The sequence below is a fragment of the Stegodyphus dumicola genome, chromosome X1, assembly GCF_044657685.1.
Source record: "Stegodyphus dumicola isolate Sdum_Otavi_A_Nest chromosome X1, ASM4465768v1".
NCBI classification, from domain to species: Eukaryota; Metazoa; Arthropoda; class Arachnida; order Araneae; family Eresidae; genus Stegodyphus; species Stegodyphus dumicola.
This window is the reverse complement of record NC_140780.1, coordinates 110,112,694-110,133,548: the sequence shown is the minus strand read 5'-3', so window position 1 is coordinate 110,133,548 and position 20,855 is coordinate 110,112,694. Positions and strand designations below refer to the sequence as shown.

The window sequence follows — 20,855 nt, the reverse complement described above, 5'->3', positions numbered from 1 at the left end:
GCGACGTGCGCTCAAGCAAATTAAGCTAGATACAGAAGCTGAGGTGCAACTGAGTGCATGTTGATGAGCATTATTTTCACTTTATCAGATACACTTCACTTTTGTGACCGGAGGGGAAGCAGGGCTCTCCTAGTAGCCAGTAATTGCCCTAGGGAAGAGAAGGGCTAGGCGGTGCAGTCGCAGACTTGATTGACAGGCTGGGGCGGGACTTGGGACGACGGGCACCAATGGCGCGGCGTCGGTGGGCGGAGACGGCGGAGTGCTTTCATCCATATTCATCGTGGCGTTGGGACCGAGGCCGTTTCTCCCGCCGTTAAGTACTTGCTCCTTTGTAGCGCGAGAGGCAGCACGTTCGTCGGCTCGTCGCGCTGGGAGAATTTTTAATCGCCTCTAAACAAAACAACAAAGAAAAAAGTCTCTCTTAGACCCGGTGTGCTCCACCAAACCGCCACCACGTTGAATTTTACAGAGTTTTCGGCCCCCTATTCCAGCATGGCTGGTGCAGCGGACGGCCTTGATCAAGACGGCACGAACAAGTCAGCATTCATGGAAATTCAACAGCAAGGGCTGGCCGGAATGCCCCACCATGCCCAAGCGTACCCGATCCGCTCGACCTACTCGACGCAGCCGTCGCAACACGAGGCCGTGTTCGCCTCGGCGCATAACCCGAGGCCCCTCGGAGCCAACCCTTTCCCTATGAACTATAACCCGTTGAACACCAGCCTCCATAACACCTACTCGCATCCAAGTCATCCATACCTGAGCACCTACCCGGCGAACGTACCTGGTTGTCCTCCATGTCCATCACCTCCTAGAGACGGTAAGTCATTTGACTTTCATCTATTTACACGTGTTTCATCCTTACCACAAGTAATTGCTGTATTCATATTCTAAGTGTTAGGTCATATTCCAAGTGATAGTAAAGAATGTTTTTCAATGTTTAACCTTTCCATGGATTTTCAAAAACTACTTTTAGTAACAAGGATTATAATAATTGTCTATGAATCAAAAATAGTCATTTTGAATCAAAAATTCTCCTGTCTGTATTTCTATACCCCCTTTTTGTTTTGTTTGTTTCATTTAAGTGGCACTTTAGATAAGCGTCAGTTATGTTCTCTATTTTTATGATATTTGAGCAGCACTCATGATGAAATAACTGTGTGTGAATGAGGAGGGTTAAGTTACACAAAATTTATGAAACGTATGTGCATGACTGTCATGTTCTTAATCAATTACAAGCCTGGTCGAATTTCTTATTTAATGACTGAAAATGGCTTTTAGGTGCTTTTTACTAATATAACATTGTTGCTAACGGAGCCTTCCTGTCAGTCAGAGAAAATAAGAATGATTTGATAATAATTATCATAAATTTTTGACTTTATTCTATTTGTCTCTAAAAGTAGCTTATAGAATTCACGCATATCTCTAGCCCTGATTCTGTCTTTTAGACAAAATTCGTTACAAATGCATTGTTTGTTAACAAGTGTAATAATAGTAATAAATTCTCTATGTTACTGAAAAAAGTCGCCAAACAATGTGTAAAAAATTTTCATGTAGGTTGTTTACATGCCAATTGTCGCAAATTAAAAAACAAAGGAAGAAAAAGTCAACTTCCCTTTCAAATTTTGAAATAGGTGTAATTTCTTAAAAGTATGTGTTGCTTAATGTTTTGTGTTATACATGATAATACCTAAAATCCGTTATGACGGGATTACAAAACATTGCCTCAGGTACCTCATTATCGATAATTAAAAATCAGTCAATAAGTTCTGTGTTAATATGCGGAAGCTATCAGTCATTAATTCTTCTTTTTCAGAAAATACACTCATTGAAGGAAGTTCATAAATCATTGAAGGAAGTTTTGTTCCATAAATCAGTCAATTACTTTACGCTTCACGAATATATTTTTGAATGTATATACGTTTTAAATTTTTAACAAATAAGCTTGCGCTTGAATTTTTTGCCGTTTTATGCCCATGTGAATTTGGGTCAATTTATAGGACCGAATTTTACGAATGTTAGTTTATCCTTTAAATGTATTTATTTATTTGTTGATTTATCAATAGTTGATATGTTTAAATTAACATCGTATATAATCTCGAGATATCTGCCTGTCTAACTACTATATACGAATTTAATTATAATTATATTCATAATTAGTAATTTATTATATATATGATTAGTATATCTTAACTAAATCTTTAAACAAATCTACGTCTGCACTTATAAAATAAATAGGTGATAAATGTGGATACATAGATGCTTACATAGATAAACATAGGGCTCCAAGAGATGTTGGTGGGACAGTTAATTTACTTCTCTTAAAGCGATATTAACTCCTCTCCCCTTTCCCGCGAGGAAAATAACACGTAAGCATATATATCATTGTAGCTGTTATGTTCATTTATAATTTTTTTACATATCTTTTTGTAATTTTACACTTCAAGTTTAATTCAGATTAAGTCAGCTTTCAATTTTGTGTTAGCATTTAAAATGTGTCATTAGGTATGGTTTCTCTCCTACTCACAATTTCTAACTAAATCGGTTTATAAAGCGCTCTGTTTACCAAAAAGAAAGGCAGAAAATATACTTGATTCCTCATTCCTAAAGATATAATGCCAAAAGGATCATTCGGGATTTGGGAAAAAAGATTCGTCTAAAAAGTTAGCAGATTATTTTTAACTGATAGTTGAGAAGCACATGTAGAACAGGTAACTTTTTTTTTTAATATATATAAAGCATACATTTGTGTAAAGTGGTGACGTATGATCGCTATGTAAGACTTTGTTTCCGCTAGAAAATAAATGCTTACATACCAACTTATCCGTTAAACGTATGCACCATTATCTGTTACTGAATGGTTTTATACAGAGGTTTTATTGCATACGTTCCATACATTTCATCAATTAAATTTAGACAAAATGGGATAAAAATTTTCTTCGCGTCTTAAACGTCGCAGAAGCCTAATGTAAACTTTACAGTGAACAGTTAAATTTGTGAAACTGAATTTCAGCCATTTCTAAAAGTAATAGAAATTGAAGATACTTTTCAGTTTTTACCCTGATTTTAGAAACAAAAAGGCAGCTTAATTGTTTACGTTTGGTGAAAATTTTAAACACAGCATTTTCTTTTAGTTATCATTTGAGATCTGAAACTATACAAGAAATTTCCTCTTCAGTTGCACATAAAGTAGACAAGAACTGAAAAATATGCAAGCTTTATTTTAGTTTAATTAATTTATTATGTTATTGTAATTTAATTAATATATTTTTTATTGCAACCATTACTACTTGAGAAATTAATCAGATAATACGAGACCAAGCTCCAATTAAATGAGAAAGGGGACTCAAAATTAAGAGTAAGCTTAAAGAATTGCAAAATGCTCGAAACACTATGCACAAAATCTTCAAGCAGGCAAACTGAAAGACAGGTGGGAATTGAAGGAATTGCTTGTGTTATTTAGGTAACGTAATTATCTCTCATATTCTAAATTAGATTGGTACTGATATACTAATTTCTTTAAATTTTATTATTTATGGCTCCAAAAGATGTCTGGTATTCTCTTATAAAAAACACAAAGAAAGGAAATAAAAATAGAAAACAGAAAGTTAAGTAATTTCGTAAATTAAAGAAAAATAGTTATACCTAAAAAGTAAACCCTTATTTCTGGATCAAAAGAACTTTGTACATGTGCTTTGTACTTTGTAATGTGAAACGTAACATAAAACATGCAGTTTGCCAAATTACTTACTTTGCAATTAACAGTACCTTTGGCGATAAATAAGAGCTTGTACTTTGATTTCCAAGATAGCTTACTGGGTTCTTCTCTGTGTCTCCGGATTATTAAGGTGGGATTTATTTTATTTATTTATTTATTTTTTTTTGTTAATTAAAAAAATTTGAGCAGCTATTGACAGTTAATTGTTTTCATTTGCAATATGAGTTTCTTATCAGAACAGCTTATCAGTTTCTCTTTCAGAACTTTACAAACCTATTAAGTTTCATGTCCTGCAGTTTCTTAATGTATTAAAATTACCCATCTCTCTTTCTTTCCGAAATTATTTATGAGTATTTCGAAATTAGGTTATATTTTTATGCATAAAAATCCCTTTTCAAACATTTAAAGAACTTTTCAGAAATATGGATTCCGTAACAGGTAAATCTGATTGCCCTTGTCCGACTATCTCTTTAACGCGAACCGGGGTAGATTGTTTGGGAGATAATGGAAATCGGCTTAAGCGACGTTTCTTCGGGAGATGGAGGAACACTGAGATCAAACAAATATAGTCCAAAAATAACTGTGATTAGTAGGTATGAACTTACCTCAGACGTTACAAAAAGAAAATTTCAGATGCTGAATATATTGTTAGGAATTTTGATTTTGCCTTTTTCTATGAAAATATCTTTTGTTTATTAATTTTCGAAAAATGGATGTTTATTCTAGCTAAGATAGTATAAAATTATTTAATATAAATTTTTTAGGCAACCTGAAACTGGCTTTATGTTATAATCTCCAAATATTGAGGAATTAAAAATATTTGTAAGTAATGTGAGGGCAAGGATTCATTTAAAAGCGAAATCCATTTAACCTAGATTTTAACTATTATTGGATAACGAATAGGAATTCTACATCGTCTAGTTACAATCTTCAGCTATCTCCCTTTTCCATTAGCGTCAAATTGTTTTATGTTTTTCCGTCACAAATGAAGATAGGCTCACTTAATGGAATAATTACCTTATCTGCCTATTCGAACATATTGCCTTCTTTCATCTTGACTAGATTCAAATTTAATTGATTAAAAAAAAATCCGTTGTAAGACATTTAAAGCAGTGGCAAAAAGATCATAAACCTCAAATTCTTTGATAATATATTGATAGTTAAGTCTAAAAGATATATTTTTTAGTATTGGTAATATCCCCCAAAGTAATTCACTGAACTGTTATGAAATTATAAAGAAATTAGCAGCAAATGTGCTTGTTTTTATTTTTCATTTATTTTGGTATGGAAAATATTCTTTCGTTGTTTTGATTTCGAATATTGCCTCTGCTCCCCTCTTGAGGTATTCTAAGCCAGTAGGATTTATTCTGATTGGTTGCAAATTCATGTATGTTTTACATTTACTGTTGCCCCTATATTTTACATTTACTCAAGCATAAATGATTTAGTTTCGCATTTATTCCATTATTTGCACTGATTATTATTTCCAGAAAAGCCATAAAAGAACTTTTCTGGTTAGCCAATTTAAACTGTGTTTCTAATATCAAAGTCTAGTTGTAAAAAGAAACTTCAGAATCTTTCTAAGAATCAATAATTTTTTAAATTTTACCCGAAAATGTGACATATACATGCAAAAACATTTCAGTTAAGCATTAGCGAGTCTGTCAATACTTTATTTCCTTCATTAACTAGTGTTTATATGTTTCGAAAACCTCGAAAAGCAAAGTTCATTTTATAGGGATTATGATGATGTATTGAAAAGAGGTAATTTATTAGATAAAATGTAATTAAAGTTTCGGTAACAGCTTCTTTTTAAATATAGAAGAGGAATCTTTTGACACTTTAAATTAATTATTATTCTAAACAATTGAAATGTGTTTAGAATAATACTTTTCTCGAACGATTGTAGAATGTTCTTCTAAATTTGTTACAAGCCATTCAACAGATACAGTAAACGAATCTAAGGCGGAAACGAATTTAACAAAATGATTATAGAGATACTGCATGAATTTCCAATCCTCTCCCCCCTCCGGAAAAAAATCCAGTTTTTTTTTTCCTTGAAAAGAAACTCAGTGAAGAAACGCAGTTCATGAGAAAGAAGCAAAAAATGCATTTTAATGTAAATGAGATCTCGAAATCATGAATTATAGTATTTCAGAATTCATGTACATCATTAGATACAAATTAAACTCCATAGAATAAAAAATAATGATTTAAAAATTAATTCTAAGCCGCATAACTTCGATCGAAAACAGATTAATCAGATCAGGTATAATGTAAAAATAGTTGAGAAAATTTTAGCAAGTAACGAACAATGGTTAGAATCATATTACTGACTTAAGACACTTACTTTCTTTATTGACTATGGAAGGGGGGACGGGAAAACAGAGACGATAGTTTAAAACGAGAGCGATGATGACTCATAAATCCACGATAAAAAAATTTGCATAAGAGATGCCTTAATTTCATAAAGTATTTTCATTGAAAAAAAGCTTATGTCTTCAGTGAAGCATGAAAAGATTACTCATGAAAAAGAAAATTTACCGTTCCTCAGCCACGAATTAGGTTTAAATTTATTTTGAGTCCTTTAATTTTTAAAAAATTGCATTAACAAGTTCTTTTTTAGTTGGAAATTTTATGATATTAATTTTTAATTCTGGGCGAAAATTTCTACTGTAAACTCTGTCATCTAAAGGATATAAAAGGCTAAAGCAAAATTACAAGCCGATACTTCTTTTTTTACCTAAATTTCTAATGATAAATTTTCTCTTCATTTATATTTCAAACAACAAGTCATGCACAAGTTTAAATTCTGAGAAAAGTATTGTAGCAAGTTTTGAATTAATCAAATTATTTTAATTATGCTCTTTTAAAGGAAGATTAAATCTTTTGGAGCTAATCAAACCAAGAAATGAAGTCACGGTTTATCAGATTCACATGTTTTTCATTCTGTATGCCCTTTTAATTTCATAAAAATAAAAGTATGGAAAATTTTGACTTACGATAAAGGCTCCCTGGCGAGAAAATTTTTTTCAAAAGTCGATAGCAAATTCATGTCGAACATACAATGGATGAGAGAAATGTTTCTTGAATTTAACAATGTACCAAAGAAATGCCTACTTAAGGGGTTCAAAATTTTTTAAGGAAAACTGGCTTATGTTTATATCACACACAGAGAGAAGCAGAGTGGAATGAAAAACTCCAGGATATCTTCCCACTAGTCAAGAAATAATTTGTGACCTCAATTTAATATATGTGGATTTTAATCAACAATTTTTTAGGCATTAAATATTTGCTTAAGTATATTATTTGGTTTTTCCCTTACTTTGTGGAATTTTATTTACTAATATTTATGACTAAAAGCAATTGTATTCTTTTAAAACTATCTCTTTAAAAACGTGTACACGAGTGCGAACATGTATCTATCTATTTGTATTTTTTGCTACACATGGGTTTTCGCGGCTTTCATATTTTTCTTCCTGTTTTTAACTTTAATTAACTTTAATAAATATGAGTGTTATAGCTTTTTATCTCTGCTTCTTAAATTACTTACGCATTCTTTTATTCCTGTAGTCATACTTATTCAAAGCATTCATATATATATATATATATTAAATCAAAATATTTTACTTTAAAACTAATTTTTTCAGTGAGAACAAAATTCTTCCTTAACTATTTTAAACACATATTACTTACTTAATTATGTTACATCTTACAAAACAAATATTGCTCTATATTCTGTCTCATCTTCGTTATAAAACTAATTCAGATTATATTACCATAGCATATACATTTATTTACCGCAACTGTTGAACCGAAGCTTGGTGGGGCATTTTAGTTTATAATTAATTGCGTGCTTGTTAAGGATCTGACTCAAGTGATTTTGAAAGGGTAATTAAAACTACTTTTCTTAAGCTACTCATCTGATGAACTTATTAACTTTATACATTGTATGAGTTCTGAGTGTTCGTAAAGCAAAATTACAATTTAAAACAAACTCGTGAAAAAATTTGATTTTAAGAATTTTGTCATGAACTTTTTTAAAGAATCATAACTGGAATTTTGTACTATTATAGCTCAAGATGTCTCAGAAAAAGAATTAAATTTTAACAACCTCATTCCTATTGAAAGCTGTTTGGTATAAATTATCTTCTTGCTCTTTCAAATAAACCTAGACTTTTTATTTTACAGTAATGTAGCTTTTTTCTTTTTATATAGTAACATTTATATATTACTTATATAATTTCTAATCTTATTTTCTCTCTAGCTACGTACATGCGAAAGCACGTTTCCATATTTGTAATAATTGCATATGAATGCGTACTCAAGTATATGCTCTCACGTTCAAGTATTCAAATGAAATGTGTATTTATATGCGTATCATACTAGTCTTCCGATTAATCAGGATTATAACGGGAAAGACGCGTACGTTAATGAAAAATCAAAACTGAGTCAAAGACAGTTAAAAACATGCGAAACAAAAACAAACAATATTATAATTAATCGAAAAATATTATTAAGAATTTAAGTGTGCTTTTAGCAGTTTAACCTGGCGAATAAGATCTCTTAGTTACATATATTTAAGGCAGTGTCTAAAGCAAAGAGACTACACAATGAATAATGAGGGAATAAACATCGTTCGAAATGAAGAAATTAAGTTTATGGCGTTCAAGAGCAATATTTTATCATTGAATTCAAACCCACGTAAAAAGTCGGTTAGAAAATTTTGTTTTGTTTTTTAGGCAGAAATTTCTTCTTTGAAGATAGGTATCCCTTTTTCTCGTTCTGCAATAAACAAACTTAACGTTTTTAGAGGGATTCTGTTAATCCTCCATCTGGTTAATCAACACCCAATTAATTGGAAGCCAACTGTAATTGCATTTATGAACAACAAATTAGCATACATATTAGGTTTATGGCATTCAAGAGCAATATTTACAACAGAACTTTGATAATATAATTAAGTTCAAACTCATGTAAAAGAGACGGCGAGAAAATTTTTTGTTTTTTTGGCAGAAATTTCTTTTAAGATCGATATCCCTTTTTCATCTTTCCGCAATAAACATACTTAACGTTTTTAGAAGGGCTCGGTTAATCTCCTCCCAGTTAATTAAGCTAACTGTACCCGTATTTATGAGCAACAAATTAGCACACGAGTATGGATTAATGCACACATGTACAGTTAAATTTAACGAAATAATATAATGTGGACTACTAGAAAAAAGAAATATCAGTTCATGGTACTAAACGACAATTAACATATTTTGGTAAAGAGATGAAAGGAAAATCTTCATCTAAAGTGATATGGCATTAGTATTATGACAACAGAAAATTACAAAGTACAGATAATGAATTAGGTGCGAAATGAAAATTGGTTCGTAAAACTCGTAAACTATACAATGTGTCGTTTTACAAGGATTTAACATGATTTATAGAGAAGAATCAAAATACAAGTTAGAAAAAATCTTCAAAAACAAACGTTACAAAGGCGTTTAATATTTAATAAAATTTAACAAAATTAGAAAAGTAGGGTAATTATGATGTCAAAAGAGCGGAAATCCTATGTCTGTGATCAAAAGAAAAGTTTTGGGAGTAAGATATTAACACGTGGTTTTTGAACAACCACTCAACAAACCATTTCAAAGCTCCAGTCCATCTGATAAAATTTACGGAAATTGGGAACAAGTCATTATTCGGTAAAATATTAGATAAACTATATTTCGAAGAACTTTACTTCAGCCGGAGGGGAGGATTACGCAAAAAAGATTGATTTAACTTCCCCACAGCTTTCTTTTTCACTCCATTTTATATCATATTTAATATTGTAGCAGTTTACCGATTAAGTGCCAATGATATCCCAGGTTAACTGAAGCATCTTTTATTTCTAGTATCTTCCAAATTTCTAATCCTTCTTTCCTTGATACAGAAAAATGATAGAGTGCTTTGCTTTATATATTATTTCAATAAACTGAGTCGGTTCAGCAATTAGTAATAAAGCAACTGATGCGCTTTTACATCTAACGTGTTCATATAATTTTACTTTTTGGGGTGACGGTGGTGGCAGATATTTTTTTCTATTTAATGTACGGTAGCATTCTTCAGAAAGTTGTTTCTGAACGAAAAATTATACAAACAGTATAAGTATAAATGCTGCTTTTCCTTAAAAAGGATCTATTTCGGACATATTCACGTAGCTGCTTAGGTGATCGTTATAAACAATGATAAATGTCATTTTGACATCTGTAAACAAGAGATTAAGTGAATTTTACTTGAAAATCATGAATAAGGATTGTTTCTACTTGCAAGTTTAAACTAATTTTCACTGAAGAAAAAGAATGAAAGGACGTGGACGAATAATTATTTATAGTTTTTATTTAAACTTTGTATCCCTCTTCACTGTATGTGCGTGATATATGGTTGTGTACATACACACACGTGTATATATATGTAAATACATACTTAACGTTACGTTATATGCTTACAGAAATATAAAAGCATCTGTAATCTAATACCTGAGTTAAATAACAATCGATGAAGCCAAAAGTAGTTTTTAAAGATTGTGAAATAAATTAATCCTCAATTGAGAAAACGTACATAAAGACAGCATTATTAAAACTAATTCCTACTGTCAATATCACGTTCATTTTAAATGTCCCTGCGGTGGCCCCTTAGCTTTTAATACGGTTATTTAATATATGTATATGCATGAATGGTTGGTTATATAACTAAGGCACGGAATTCAAGGGCTATCTGGATTTGGAAATGACGCCTTCGTGGAAGAATTTCAAATAACTGGGTGATTCATATGGAAAGCCACTATATGTATATTATATGTATACTTAATTTGTATATTTATATCTAGGTATGGGTACGAAAAGAATGTTAGAGGACTTAAAGTTAATACCGTCTGATCATACGTAAATAACCTTTCTGATTTCTGAAATTTGAATTTTAAATACAAGACGCATTTCTTGAGCTCCTGCAGTTTTCAGTTGAAAGTTAATTCTATTAAAAAAGCTCTAGGTGATTAAAATCATAATTTATAGTTATTCCACATAAAGTGTGGAAGAAAAGCGATGTAGTAGAAAGAAGGTTTACTGTTGGAAAATAAACAACGGGCTCAAGTTTCCTTCGATGGCTTTGTTGCGATACAAAACACATACCTACCTATCAGTGCTATATCTCTTGTAAGAGTTGTGGCTTACGCTGAGCACGCGACTTTTCTGCGGGAGATTGTAATGTTCTACTTCTTTGTTGACAGCTTTCTCTGAAAAAGTTTGACCCCCCTCATTCTAAACAAACGGAGACTGCTTCTTCCCAGGAGTCCCAGAGGGAAAGTGAATGAAATTTGGTTAGTCACCATTAACGTCAAAGCTGTGACTGATCACTATTGAAGAAAGCCTATCACCCCACTCCTCAAAGACTAGAATAGGCAACAATGGGATTTCATTAATAGACACCAGTGAGTGTTGATGTGAGAGATCGTTAAGGTTTGGTTTAGTTTGAAGTCTTTTGTGAGCTCGAAACCTCAGACTGCCTAAAGGATTGCTAAATTCAGTTGCAACCCTGCTCTGGACAGGGCTCTCTCTCTCTAAAAGACTTCAAAATTCAAATCAGTATTGGAAGTTGGACCCAGAGTCCGAGTACACCGGTATTTACACCCTTCTCCCTGGGATCATCAGTGTCTGTAGAGAATAATTTTTAAACAGATAATTTAAACTAAATCTTCAGATGAGCCCATAAATTTTTAAAAAAAGTCTGAAGATTTTTACTTTTATCTATTTATTTAGTATTGGTGAAAAATTCCTCTGCACACGTGGAAGAAAATTCTTCTGAAACTAATCTAAATATCATAAAGGATGTGTTTCGTTTTAGTAAAGGGAAAGTATATTTTTCACAATATTGCATAATAGCTGAGCTTTGAAGTCTTGTTATTTTCTTAAACAATATATTTATTAAGCATTTTAAAAAATTTAAACCACCTATTGAGCTGTTATCTGTGCTTTTATAAACCAGATTAGTGTATATTCTAAACCTATCGAATATTGTACGAATACGGTATCTCATAGTAATCCTCAGCATTAGGATTTAGTTCTAAACTGCGAAGTTTGTCGTTAATATGGATGTAATAATATGATCAAAGCATTATATATAATTTAATATAATAAGTTTAATATATAATAAAACCTCTGAAGCAGCATTCTTTTCCCCTTTTCTTCTCTGTCCTTAAATAAGGGGCATTCTTTTGTATCAAAGTTAACTCCTGAATGGATACAAGTAAGCAAGAAATAATAGAATTTTCATTTTCGCAATTAAAATACGAAACTTTATCGGTAACGCTTCTGATGCAGAAAAGGAGCTTTCGTGACATGCAGCTAATTAAAGAAAACCATATTTGATGAGTAAGAATTACGCTAAAGTTGTTTTATTTATTCTCTTTACACGCAATAAAAGTACAGTTGCTGTTCTATGCTCGTTATACTTTTTAACAAGTGTAACCAATTTATGAGTCGGAGAAATACTAAATAAACTGCAGATATTGTTCTCAGAAAACAAAACCTATTACAGTAAAAAAACTTATTACTTAAAGCTTTTATTGCTATCATTTCATCCCAAAATTGTAACTTCTTTTGACTTTTATAGGAAGGATTAAATCATCTTCGTTTACCGAATCAACCAGTTTGCTTTTTTAACATATTAATGGTATTTTCTTTATTCTTAACAGTATTATAATATAGGAAAAAAGTGAGAGTGAAAGAAAGACAGTAGCCAGACGTAATCTTTTTAAACTGATCAGTACGATTCACGATTGTGAAAAAATATCTAAGTCACGCACAGATCATTCACGTGATTTGATCCTCATTAGAGCTTGGCGGCCGCCAGAGTTGTCAAACACTAATGTCACGCTAAAGTCCGAAACTATTGTGTGGTACTTTATGTCGAGATGTCTTCTTGGTCGAATATCATTTCACAGTCTCGATACGTTTCTTTCACGGCCGAGAGGATGTTTCCATTCAGTGCGTTGCTTTTTGCAAACTGCAGTTTCATTGTCTACTGTGGAAGTAGTTCGCTCACAATGTATCGTTCAGTTACAATTTGATGAGCTGAGAGAAAACAAAATGACTAAGTAAAGACCGAAAAGTGGAATGATTTAGGGAGCGAAATATTGTCATGCGATGGCAGCATAATGAATAACGCAGCTAATTTCCATACATTTGTCTGTACGCATAAAAATATAAATTATCTGATAAATATTAGCAGAGGGTATAATAGTTTAAAAAAACTACTTAATTTTTGCCATGCATATATGTATATGCTTTTACAAAGATGAATTTTTTAATTGACTCGGGGCAAGCTTCATTCATAAAAAATGTTACTCTTAAATATTAATATTTATGAGCAATTTTATGTAACACTGATCGTGAGATTTGCTCCTGTCGAAAGAGCTGACTTTTCGGTGAAGCACTACCAGGTTTGGGGAAAAAAACTCAGTCTTTTAATTTCCAGCTTAAAAATATCTTGTTAAATTATAGTCAATTTAGTTACTAACTTTTTAATCTAGGAACACTTTTAACATTTTAATACATTTTTTAAAAATGTTCTGAAAAAAATTATAAACACCATTTTGTGCAAGTAGGCATCACAAAATTATACAACAGTTTAATCAAGGAACAGAGAGATAAATGGGTTTTGTAAAATTACACTCATTTCACTACTTGGCAATATCGAAGCGTCTAACAAAGCTGTCTCATTGTGAAGGATATACTTTCTTTCTAATTCTTTGATTTTATTTACTTAGCAGTAAATTTTCTTTTCAAATCATCACATGACAAACAAAACTTGAAATTATCATCTCGTTGAAAATTTGATTTAGATTAGTTATTGCATAAATAATTTTAAACGCAAATAGAATCAATAAATTTCTTGTCGTAGATAATATTACATTAGCTTTTTATGAGACTCAGATAAGTGGATATCAAAATGTTATTCTAAAATATTGTAATGAAATAGCTTGGAAATGTAGAAGCACCGATACATTATTGTTTGTAGACTTTTTATATAAGTTAAGGCATGCTTAGATAGCTTAAAAAGCTAGTAATAGGCAACTGCACAATGAGGCTCATTGCACAAAAAGAAAAGGAATTAGAAAAAAACAGATAGCATTATTAAAGCTCATTTGAATTTATCAAATGTAATAACAATAAATCTAAGTTACGTGAAGCTAGAAATTCCAGATGTCTATAGTTTCCAAAAAATTTTCTGTGAATCATAGAGCATGTATCATTGTTTTTCTATATTTGAGTATTTTTGTTCAATGCATCTTTTAACAACTTTCTGAAACGCTATACTGAACTGTTACAAAAAAGTGAATCCTACGATTTATACATGTACTTCCAGTTCTTCTCGAGAAAAACAATTTCACAATACCGAGCCCTTTTTTATTTTATGTAGGTGAGTTGTTTACGGTGTGTGGTGCTAAATACATTAATCTGCCAATATTTAGAAATACACAAAACGGGACTATCTAAACCGAAAATTATAAAAATTATTACAAAATCTAATTGTAATGGTTTTGAATAATATCGATTACGAATCAGAGCGAATAATAGATAGATGAAAAATAAATTCAAGCTTCAGGATTACAGATGAGAACTTAAAAATGTACGTGAATTCACTTCACACATCTTGCATGATGATAGTATCTCAGTGCAAAATTGAACATATTGATATTCTTGCAAAAATATATTTAAAATATGCTTATTATTCTTTCGCCTTACATGAATTTTGCAGACTGCACGCCCATAACGCATTGAATACTATTTAATTAATAACTATGAAATTTGCAAGCATTAAGCTAAATAAGTATAACTTAACTGTTTAAAAAATAAAAAATTAAAAAGTAATCTTCATAGATTAATTTACATTTTAACGTCTTTGGATTCATATAGCAAAACAGGAGGGGGAGAACAATGCGAAAGTAACTATCCGTGTATCAACTAGAATTTCCGTGTTTGATTTGCTAGTGCATTTAATACTGTGATAAATACGTGGTATAAAATTCTTTATTCTACTTTTGAGGAAAGGACTTATTCAGAATTTACATGTGGCCCTAATAATCTTTTAGTGGTTAATGTAACAAAATAGGTGATGGAATAGAGAAGGGAGAAAATCTATTTTTAAACACTGAGCCTATTTAAAGTAAATGATACTTTATAACCGTCAAACATTAAAAACCAATCTCCGGCGTTTTATAATATCTAACTGATTAATACTTAAGAATGGATTTTATGGATTATTATTATTATTATATCATGTAGAAGAATTCTTCGTATTAAATGCGCGTCTCGAAATCATCATCTGTTTGTGAAAAAGCAGATTTAAAAACAACCAAAAAAAAAAAAAAAAAAAAAGTACTGTACGTTCTGTTAGTTCAAGAAATACACGTATGTTAAATGTTGCATCCTTAACTGTGATTTAAATAAATCGTTGAATAATTTTTAAATGCTGGTTTTATGTATATAGATAATTTGCTATTTTAAACCTTACCCCAGTCTTTCATAGTTAAAGTGTGATATTATATTACTTAGAGCTCCGAATTAATCTCTTCTAATATATTTTGATATTTATGATTTCAGTAATAACCGATAAAATATGAAATGTAATAGAAGATAAAAATCCCCAAAATACCTAAAACGAATTATTTATTTTAACATTTCTTTATGATTCGCTTAAAACGTTCAGTCCTATTTCTGAAAATGTTTGATGTTTGAATGGGATGCGGTGTATTCTGTGTAGTGATTCAATAATACGTTGATAGTAAAACGAACCACTCTTAATTGCAGCCACCTCATCCCTAGTTGCCCTCCAGAGCCGCATGATGGGCAGTGCTCCATACAAGTACAACTCCCGGTCAATTAAAGACGAACCACAGTGGGATCTTGGTTACTATGACATGGGTGTAGGTATGCCTGAACCTCCATTCCTATCTAATACCTATATGCAAACACGGCACTGCTTCTAGTTAGTCATGGAACACCCACTGCAATTTTCATCACTTCATGAATAATTAACTCACAGCACTCAGTTTCTCAAATATTTAATTATAATTTACTAGAGATGCTAAAAGTTTTAAGAACCTGAAAATATAATGAAAAAGAAAGAACTGTCATTATGGGATAAGAATGCTATAAAATATTACTTACGAATATTTTTTGCGGATTATTAATGCATTCTTATTAATTTATTTTCTAATTCGTTTGTATCAATCAATTCATTTCGCAAAGTGAGTGAGTGATCTTCGCGATCTCTGATAAGGACCTAGCTCGGAGGAAAAATAGCGGTGATCTTTTTTCAGAAGGTTTTCATGCCGTTAGAATACAGAATCATTTTAATATCTTTTATTAATGTAATGTGTTGAATTTTCAGCCGATGTGCATTATGTAAATATTGTTATATCAGTCGAGGTGCCAAAACTCATTTTAACTTGAATTTTGGTTGATATTTCGGTTACATTTTGAGTTAGTTAATGACTATTAAGCTATTGTAAACCTTAAATTCTTTTCAGTAAAAACAGAAATTTGTAATTAGAGGTGTTATTATAAAAATTTCATTCAAATTTTAACTTAGCAACTTCAGAATGAATGCAATGGTGATAATATAGCTTGAATACTTTATTTAAGGTCGAATGGATTTCAAATTAAGTGCATATAAAGCATGAATTAATAGTAATTTGAAATTAACAGGGTCTTACAACGTGTATTTTATTAACTTCTCAAGAGCTGGATATTTTAGTGTTAAAAAGGTTAAAATAAAGAGAGCGGGATTCCATGTATTTGTGCGAGCAGTGCCGTTTTTAACTACAGTGTTTTCTTTTTATCTTTTCATTTTCGTTTTTAAAAAGCTTATGCATGTTTTAATAGGAAATCATAATGTATACATATTTATTCATAAGACACAATTAATATAGAAGCAATAAACTCAGTTTCTCTTAAAACCATTGCATAAGAAGCGAACCAAGTTATAATAAGCTGCTTTAACAAATCTCATAAACGCTTAAAGTTAAAGAAGCATTTATAATTGTATATATTACATTTGCTCTTCTGCGGATAATTCGTTTATTTATACATTATTAAATAAATTTCAAATCTAATGAATAATAAGAAAATAATAATGCAGAATTTTGAGCTCTTTACTTGTAGAATTCGCTTGTAAAGAAAAAATTAATCATTTTTAACTTTAACAATTAGAAATAAATGTGACCTTCATAGTTGGCTACTATTTATGCTAATATTACAAAATGATACGCAACAAATAAATACTTTTCAGTACGTGTTTAAACTAGGATATGTATAAAAACATGTATAAACACATTGACATATACTTATGCATGTGTGTTAACTTTTTAATTAATTTAGTTTGTTTCATTTATTTTATTTTATTTATTTAATTTGTGAAAGCACATTTCACATATATCTGAATTCTGTTTACATTGTGCATAATTCTTTCATGATATTAAATTTAAAATTTATTTTTATATTCTACTTTTTCTGCGAATGCTCAGAAAGCTTCTAAACAAAACGTAGATTAGCAAGTCACATTGTATTGAAAATTAAAATCTCGAAGGATTAAGAATTTGAAAACTCATATTCCTCCAATATTTATGACAAGCTTCTAAGCCTCTTTAACTGAATAAATTAGTTTTCCCTAAAAATACTTTAATCTGTCTAAAAAACGTACTAAATATTTCTGCGTTTTACTGAATATTAGATATGACCAACTTTCCAACCTACCTGCCTGCGCAATGTCCTTTGTAAAGTTATACAGATTCTTTTACTTCCTTCGAAAACAATCAGTTGCAGAGCATTAGCATATAGAACAAGCATGATGACTTAAATAATGTATCGTGCAACTACATTTCTGCACCCTGTAGTCTGTATTAGTAATCCGCGCGGATATAAGGATATAAGGTGATACTGAATATGAAAGAGGTTACAAATTTCCTCTCTGATATGTTTTATGAGGTTGAAAGCGTTTGAAAATATGTTGCATTTACTATATAAATAAATGAATGATAAAAATAAAATGAAGCAGGAAGGTTAAGCTAGGATTGTAAAAGAATAAATAAAATTCCTCAGTGGGAAAGGATCTTGTCTCAGGTAGTTTCTTTATGACTTTTGATTACTTTGAGAATAACATTAAAAGACGTGATTAACGTAGGCAATTAAAAAGACTTCCGTTTAGTGTTCAGAATACTGACGTTTAAGAATTCAGTATGTATATATTAATTATATTTCTAACATTTACAAAAATGAGATTGATTATAAACTTTAAATACCTCTTCAAAATAGTTGTTCTTCATCATCTAATCAATCTTGCTAATTTAACCAGGCAGGAAAAAATTGCATTACTATAGAACAAAATTTGGCTTAACTGTTTACTATGACGAACAAAAAAAAAATCCACTCTTCCATGATCTTTCTATAACTATTTATAGTTCCATTTAGTTGAAAGTGAAATTCGATAATCATAAAGCATATAGTCATTAATAATTTTTTTCGTTATTTGATCTCGAGACATTCCAATCAGAACCCATTAAGTTAATTCTTGCGGGCAATTTGTAATGGCTACTGATTTGCACGGATATCAATTTCTGTCGATATTAACGCAATTATTTGGGTTTAATAAATAGATTACATACGTCGATTATAAGGGCAAGTTCGTGCAAGTGTTATTTTTCAAACACTCGCGTGCTTTATACTGACTGTTGCGTCATGCGCTGTGAATAGGTTTCGTACGCGATGAAGGGAGCTCAAGGGATGAATCCCATATTGAGGGCTTAGATGTTGAAGGTAGGGATACATAATAATCGCATCATAGCTTTATCTATAAACAAGGCATAAAAGGAATAATCGCATCATAGCTTTATCTATAAACAAGGCATAAAAGGAATAATCGCATCATAGCTTTATTTTAAGAAATATTTTGCAACCGTTTTAATGTATCCTGATTACACTTAGAAAACAAACAGCGCATACTGCGATATAAAGCTGATATTTTACCTGGCCAAAATATTATTTTCCTTATAGTTACCTGTAAGTTACAGGATTACGGAATACATAGGCTAGCACACTTTTACGTAAGCAAAACTGTACCAAAACCATAGAAACAGACGAAAATGACACAAGAGCCTAATGAAAAAAGTATAATGATATATGCCAAAACAATTCTGTAATTTTTTAATGCCGGAAAGCCAGAATTCTGAAATACTGTAGTCCTTTTTCGTACTGGGTTCATTTCCCAGGAGCTAAAATGATCGGGTTGATTAACTTGTAAAATGAAACTTGTTCCACTATAAGATGAATAAGAGTTTCGAAGTTTTATCCCGTATAGAGTAAATAAAAGCCTATATTCTTTAGAAAATCTTTCTTGGGAATACTCCCCTACCACTACATGACAGGAAGTAGTTCTCGTCTGCTTTGCTAAAATTATTTAACCAATCATCCAACAGATCTGCATTCATCATAAAACTCTGAAAGTTAAAATTCAAAGCTTGTAATTCGTTTCTAAAAGTGCTGCGAAGTCTACATTTCGTTTTTCGATTCAAATATTTCAGCAGCGAGCTTGACCAGCAGTTAGAAAAGGGCTATCTCAATTTTGGCTGAATTTCAAATAATCAGACTTGTAATTATTCGCTGATGCTTCCAAAAATAGTGTTAAACCACTCCGAACGGAATCTGAAAAAGCGATATTTTGTCAGGCTTTGTTTATCATAACTTAAAAAAAACCAATTACTTAATTAAAACTACCTTTAAAGGCCTACCGACTTTATTGCGTTTGTGTCGAAAACGCTTTGTTGTCATTATCCCATTCAAGCATGGGATATTTTACATTAACTGCCATTCTACTTACCTTTAATTTTCGAACGAACGAAATTTGTTTGGTAAAGTATTTAGGTAAATACTGAGCAATTCAAAATATGTATTACTGTTAAAATAATTGCTTTAAATATGTTTAGAGAAGAAATGAGAAACTGAACAACATAATTGTTGAAAAGCTAAAATTTATGTAATTTATAAAAAACAAATTGTGCCAAATAATCAGGACAAATTCATGGGTATAATGATACACTTTAGGAAGCAGCAATCTGTTTGAAATTAATTTTTATATCCATTTCGCAAAATGTACGCCGTGAATGCGGTTATAATTTTTGTATTCAAACAGATTTACATATTTTAAACAAAATGGGAAGACAAGTCAATAAATGAAATATAACATAAGGAAGCAAAACCGTGATATTGTTAAAATTACATTTAAAACGTATTTCCCCCGTCTTCGTAGCGTGCCTTCGTGGTGTAGTGGTCTGCACACTGGCGCGTATATCAGAGGTCCGCGCTTCGATTCCCGGCGAAGGCGTTGCTCATTCTTATCCTAACTACTTCCAAAAATAACTAACGTCTCTACAGTGGCGCTCGAACTAAAAGGGTGTGGGTAATGATTCTCCACACACCGGATTTGGCGATTAGGTCCCCTGAAAATCCCAGTTGCTCTTTAAAAAGGGGAAGTATATAAGGTATTTCTCGCGCCTTCTTAGCGTGCCTTCGTGGTTTAGTGGTGTGCACACACTATGCGTATTCCAGAGGTCCGCGGTTCGAGTCCTGGCGAAGGCGTTGCTGATTTTTCATCTTACCTGCTTCCAAAAATACCTAATGTCTCTACACATTGTGTCCATTATTAAGAAAAGTATCATCATAAGTTCAATATTCATAAAAATCCAACAACCATTTTCATATGAGCACTGTAACCAAGGCGTTTTGCGTTGAATTACTTAAATGCAATGTGTCACTTTTCAAATTGTTGCCACCACATTTATCGTCCTGTATTATATTTAAAGAAACTAAATAATGAAGAACGTGTATAAATGTATGTATGTTTCTCGCATTGTTAAAAAATAACGGTGACTAGAGCCCTCAAATTTTGTATAACATAGTCCTCAACCTGAACATGGGCACCTGGAAGCCCGAATTCGGACTTTCGAATTAGTTTTACTGTCTATTTCATATTTTGTAAAACTTTAAGAAATTTTTCATTAAAATTCTCACCAATTTGAAAGGGCAACACTGTAAGGAATATTTTTTTT

At 31.3% G+C, this 20,855-nt stretch overlaps 1 protein-coding gene across 3 annotated transcripts in view; it reads left to right on the top strand.

Annotated features, from left to right (window-relative positions):
• The first annotated feature begins 219 nt into the window (after nucleotides 1-219).
• The window catches only part of LOC118197634 (homeobox protein Dlx6a-like), a 99,575-nt gene continuing 78,939 nt past the window's right edge, over nucleotides 220-20,855 (top strand). Inside the window, exons 1-2 of one of the 3 annotated variants that reach the window (XM_085807637.1) lie at nucleotides 220-820; nucleotides 15,562-15,681. In XM_085807637.1, coding sequence (XP_085663763.1) covers nucleotides 493-820; nucleotides 15,562-15,681 — 448 coding nt within the window. In that variant the 5' untranslated portion in view covers nucleotides 220-492. The remainder of the gene's footprint in view (nucleotides 821-15,561; nucleotides 15,682-20,855) is intronic. The other 2 variants (XM_085807635.1, XM_085807636.1) reach the window with 2 other exon arrangements.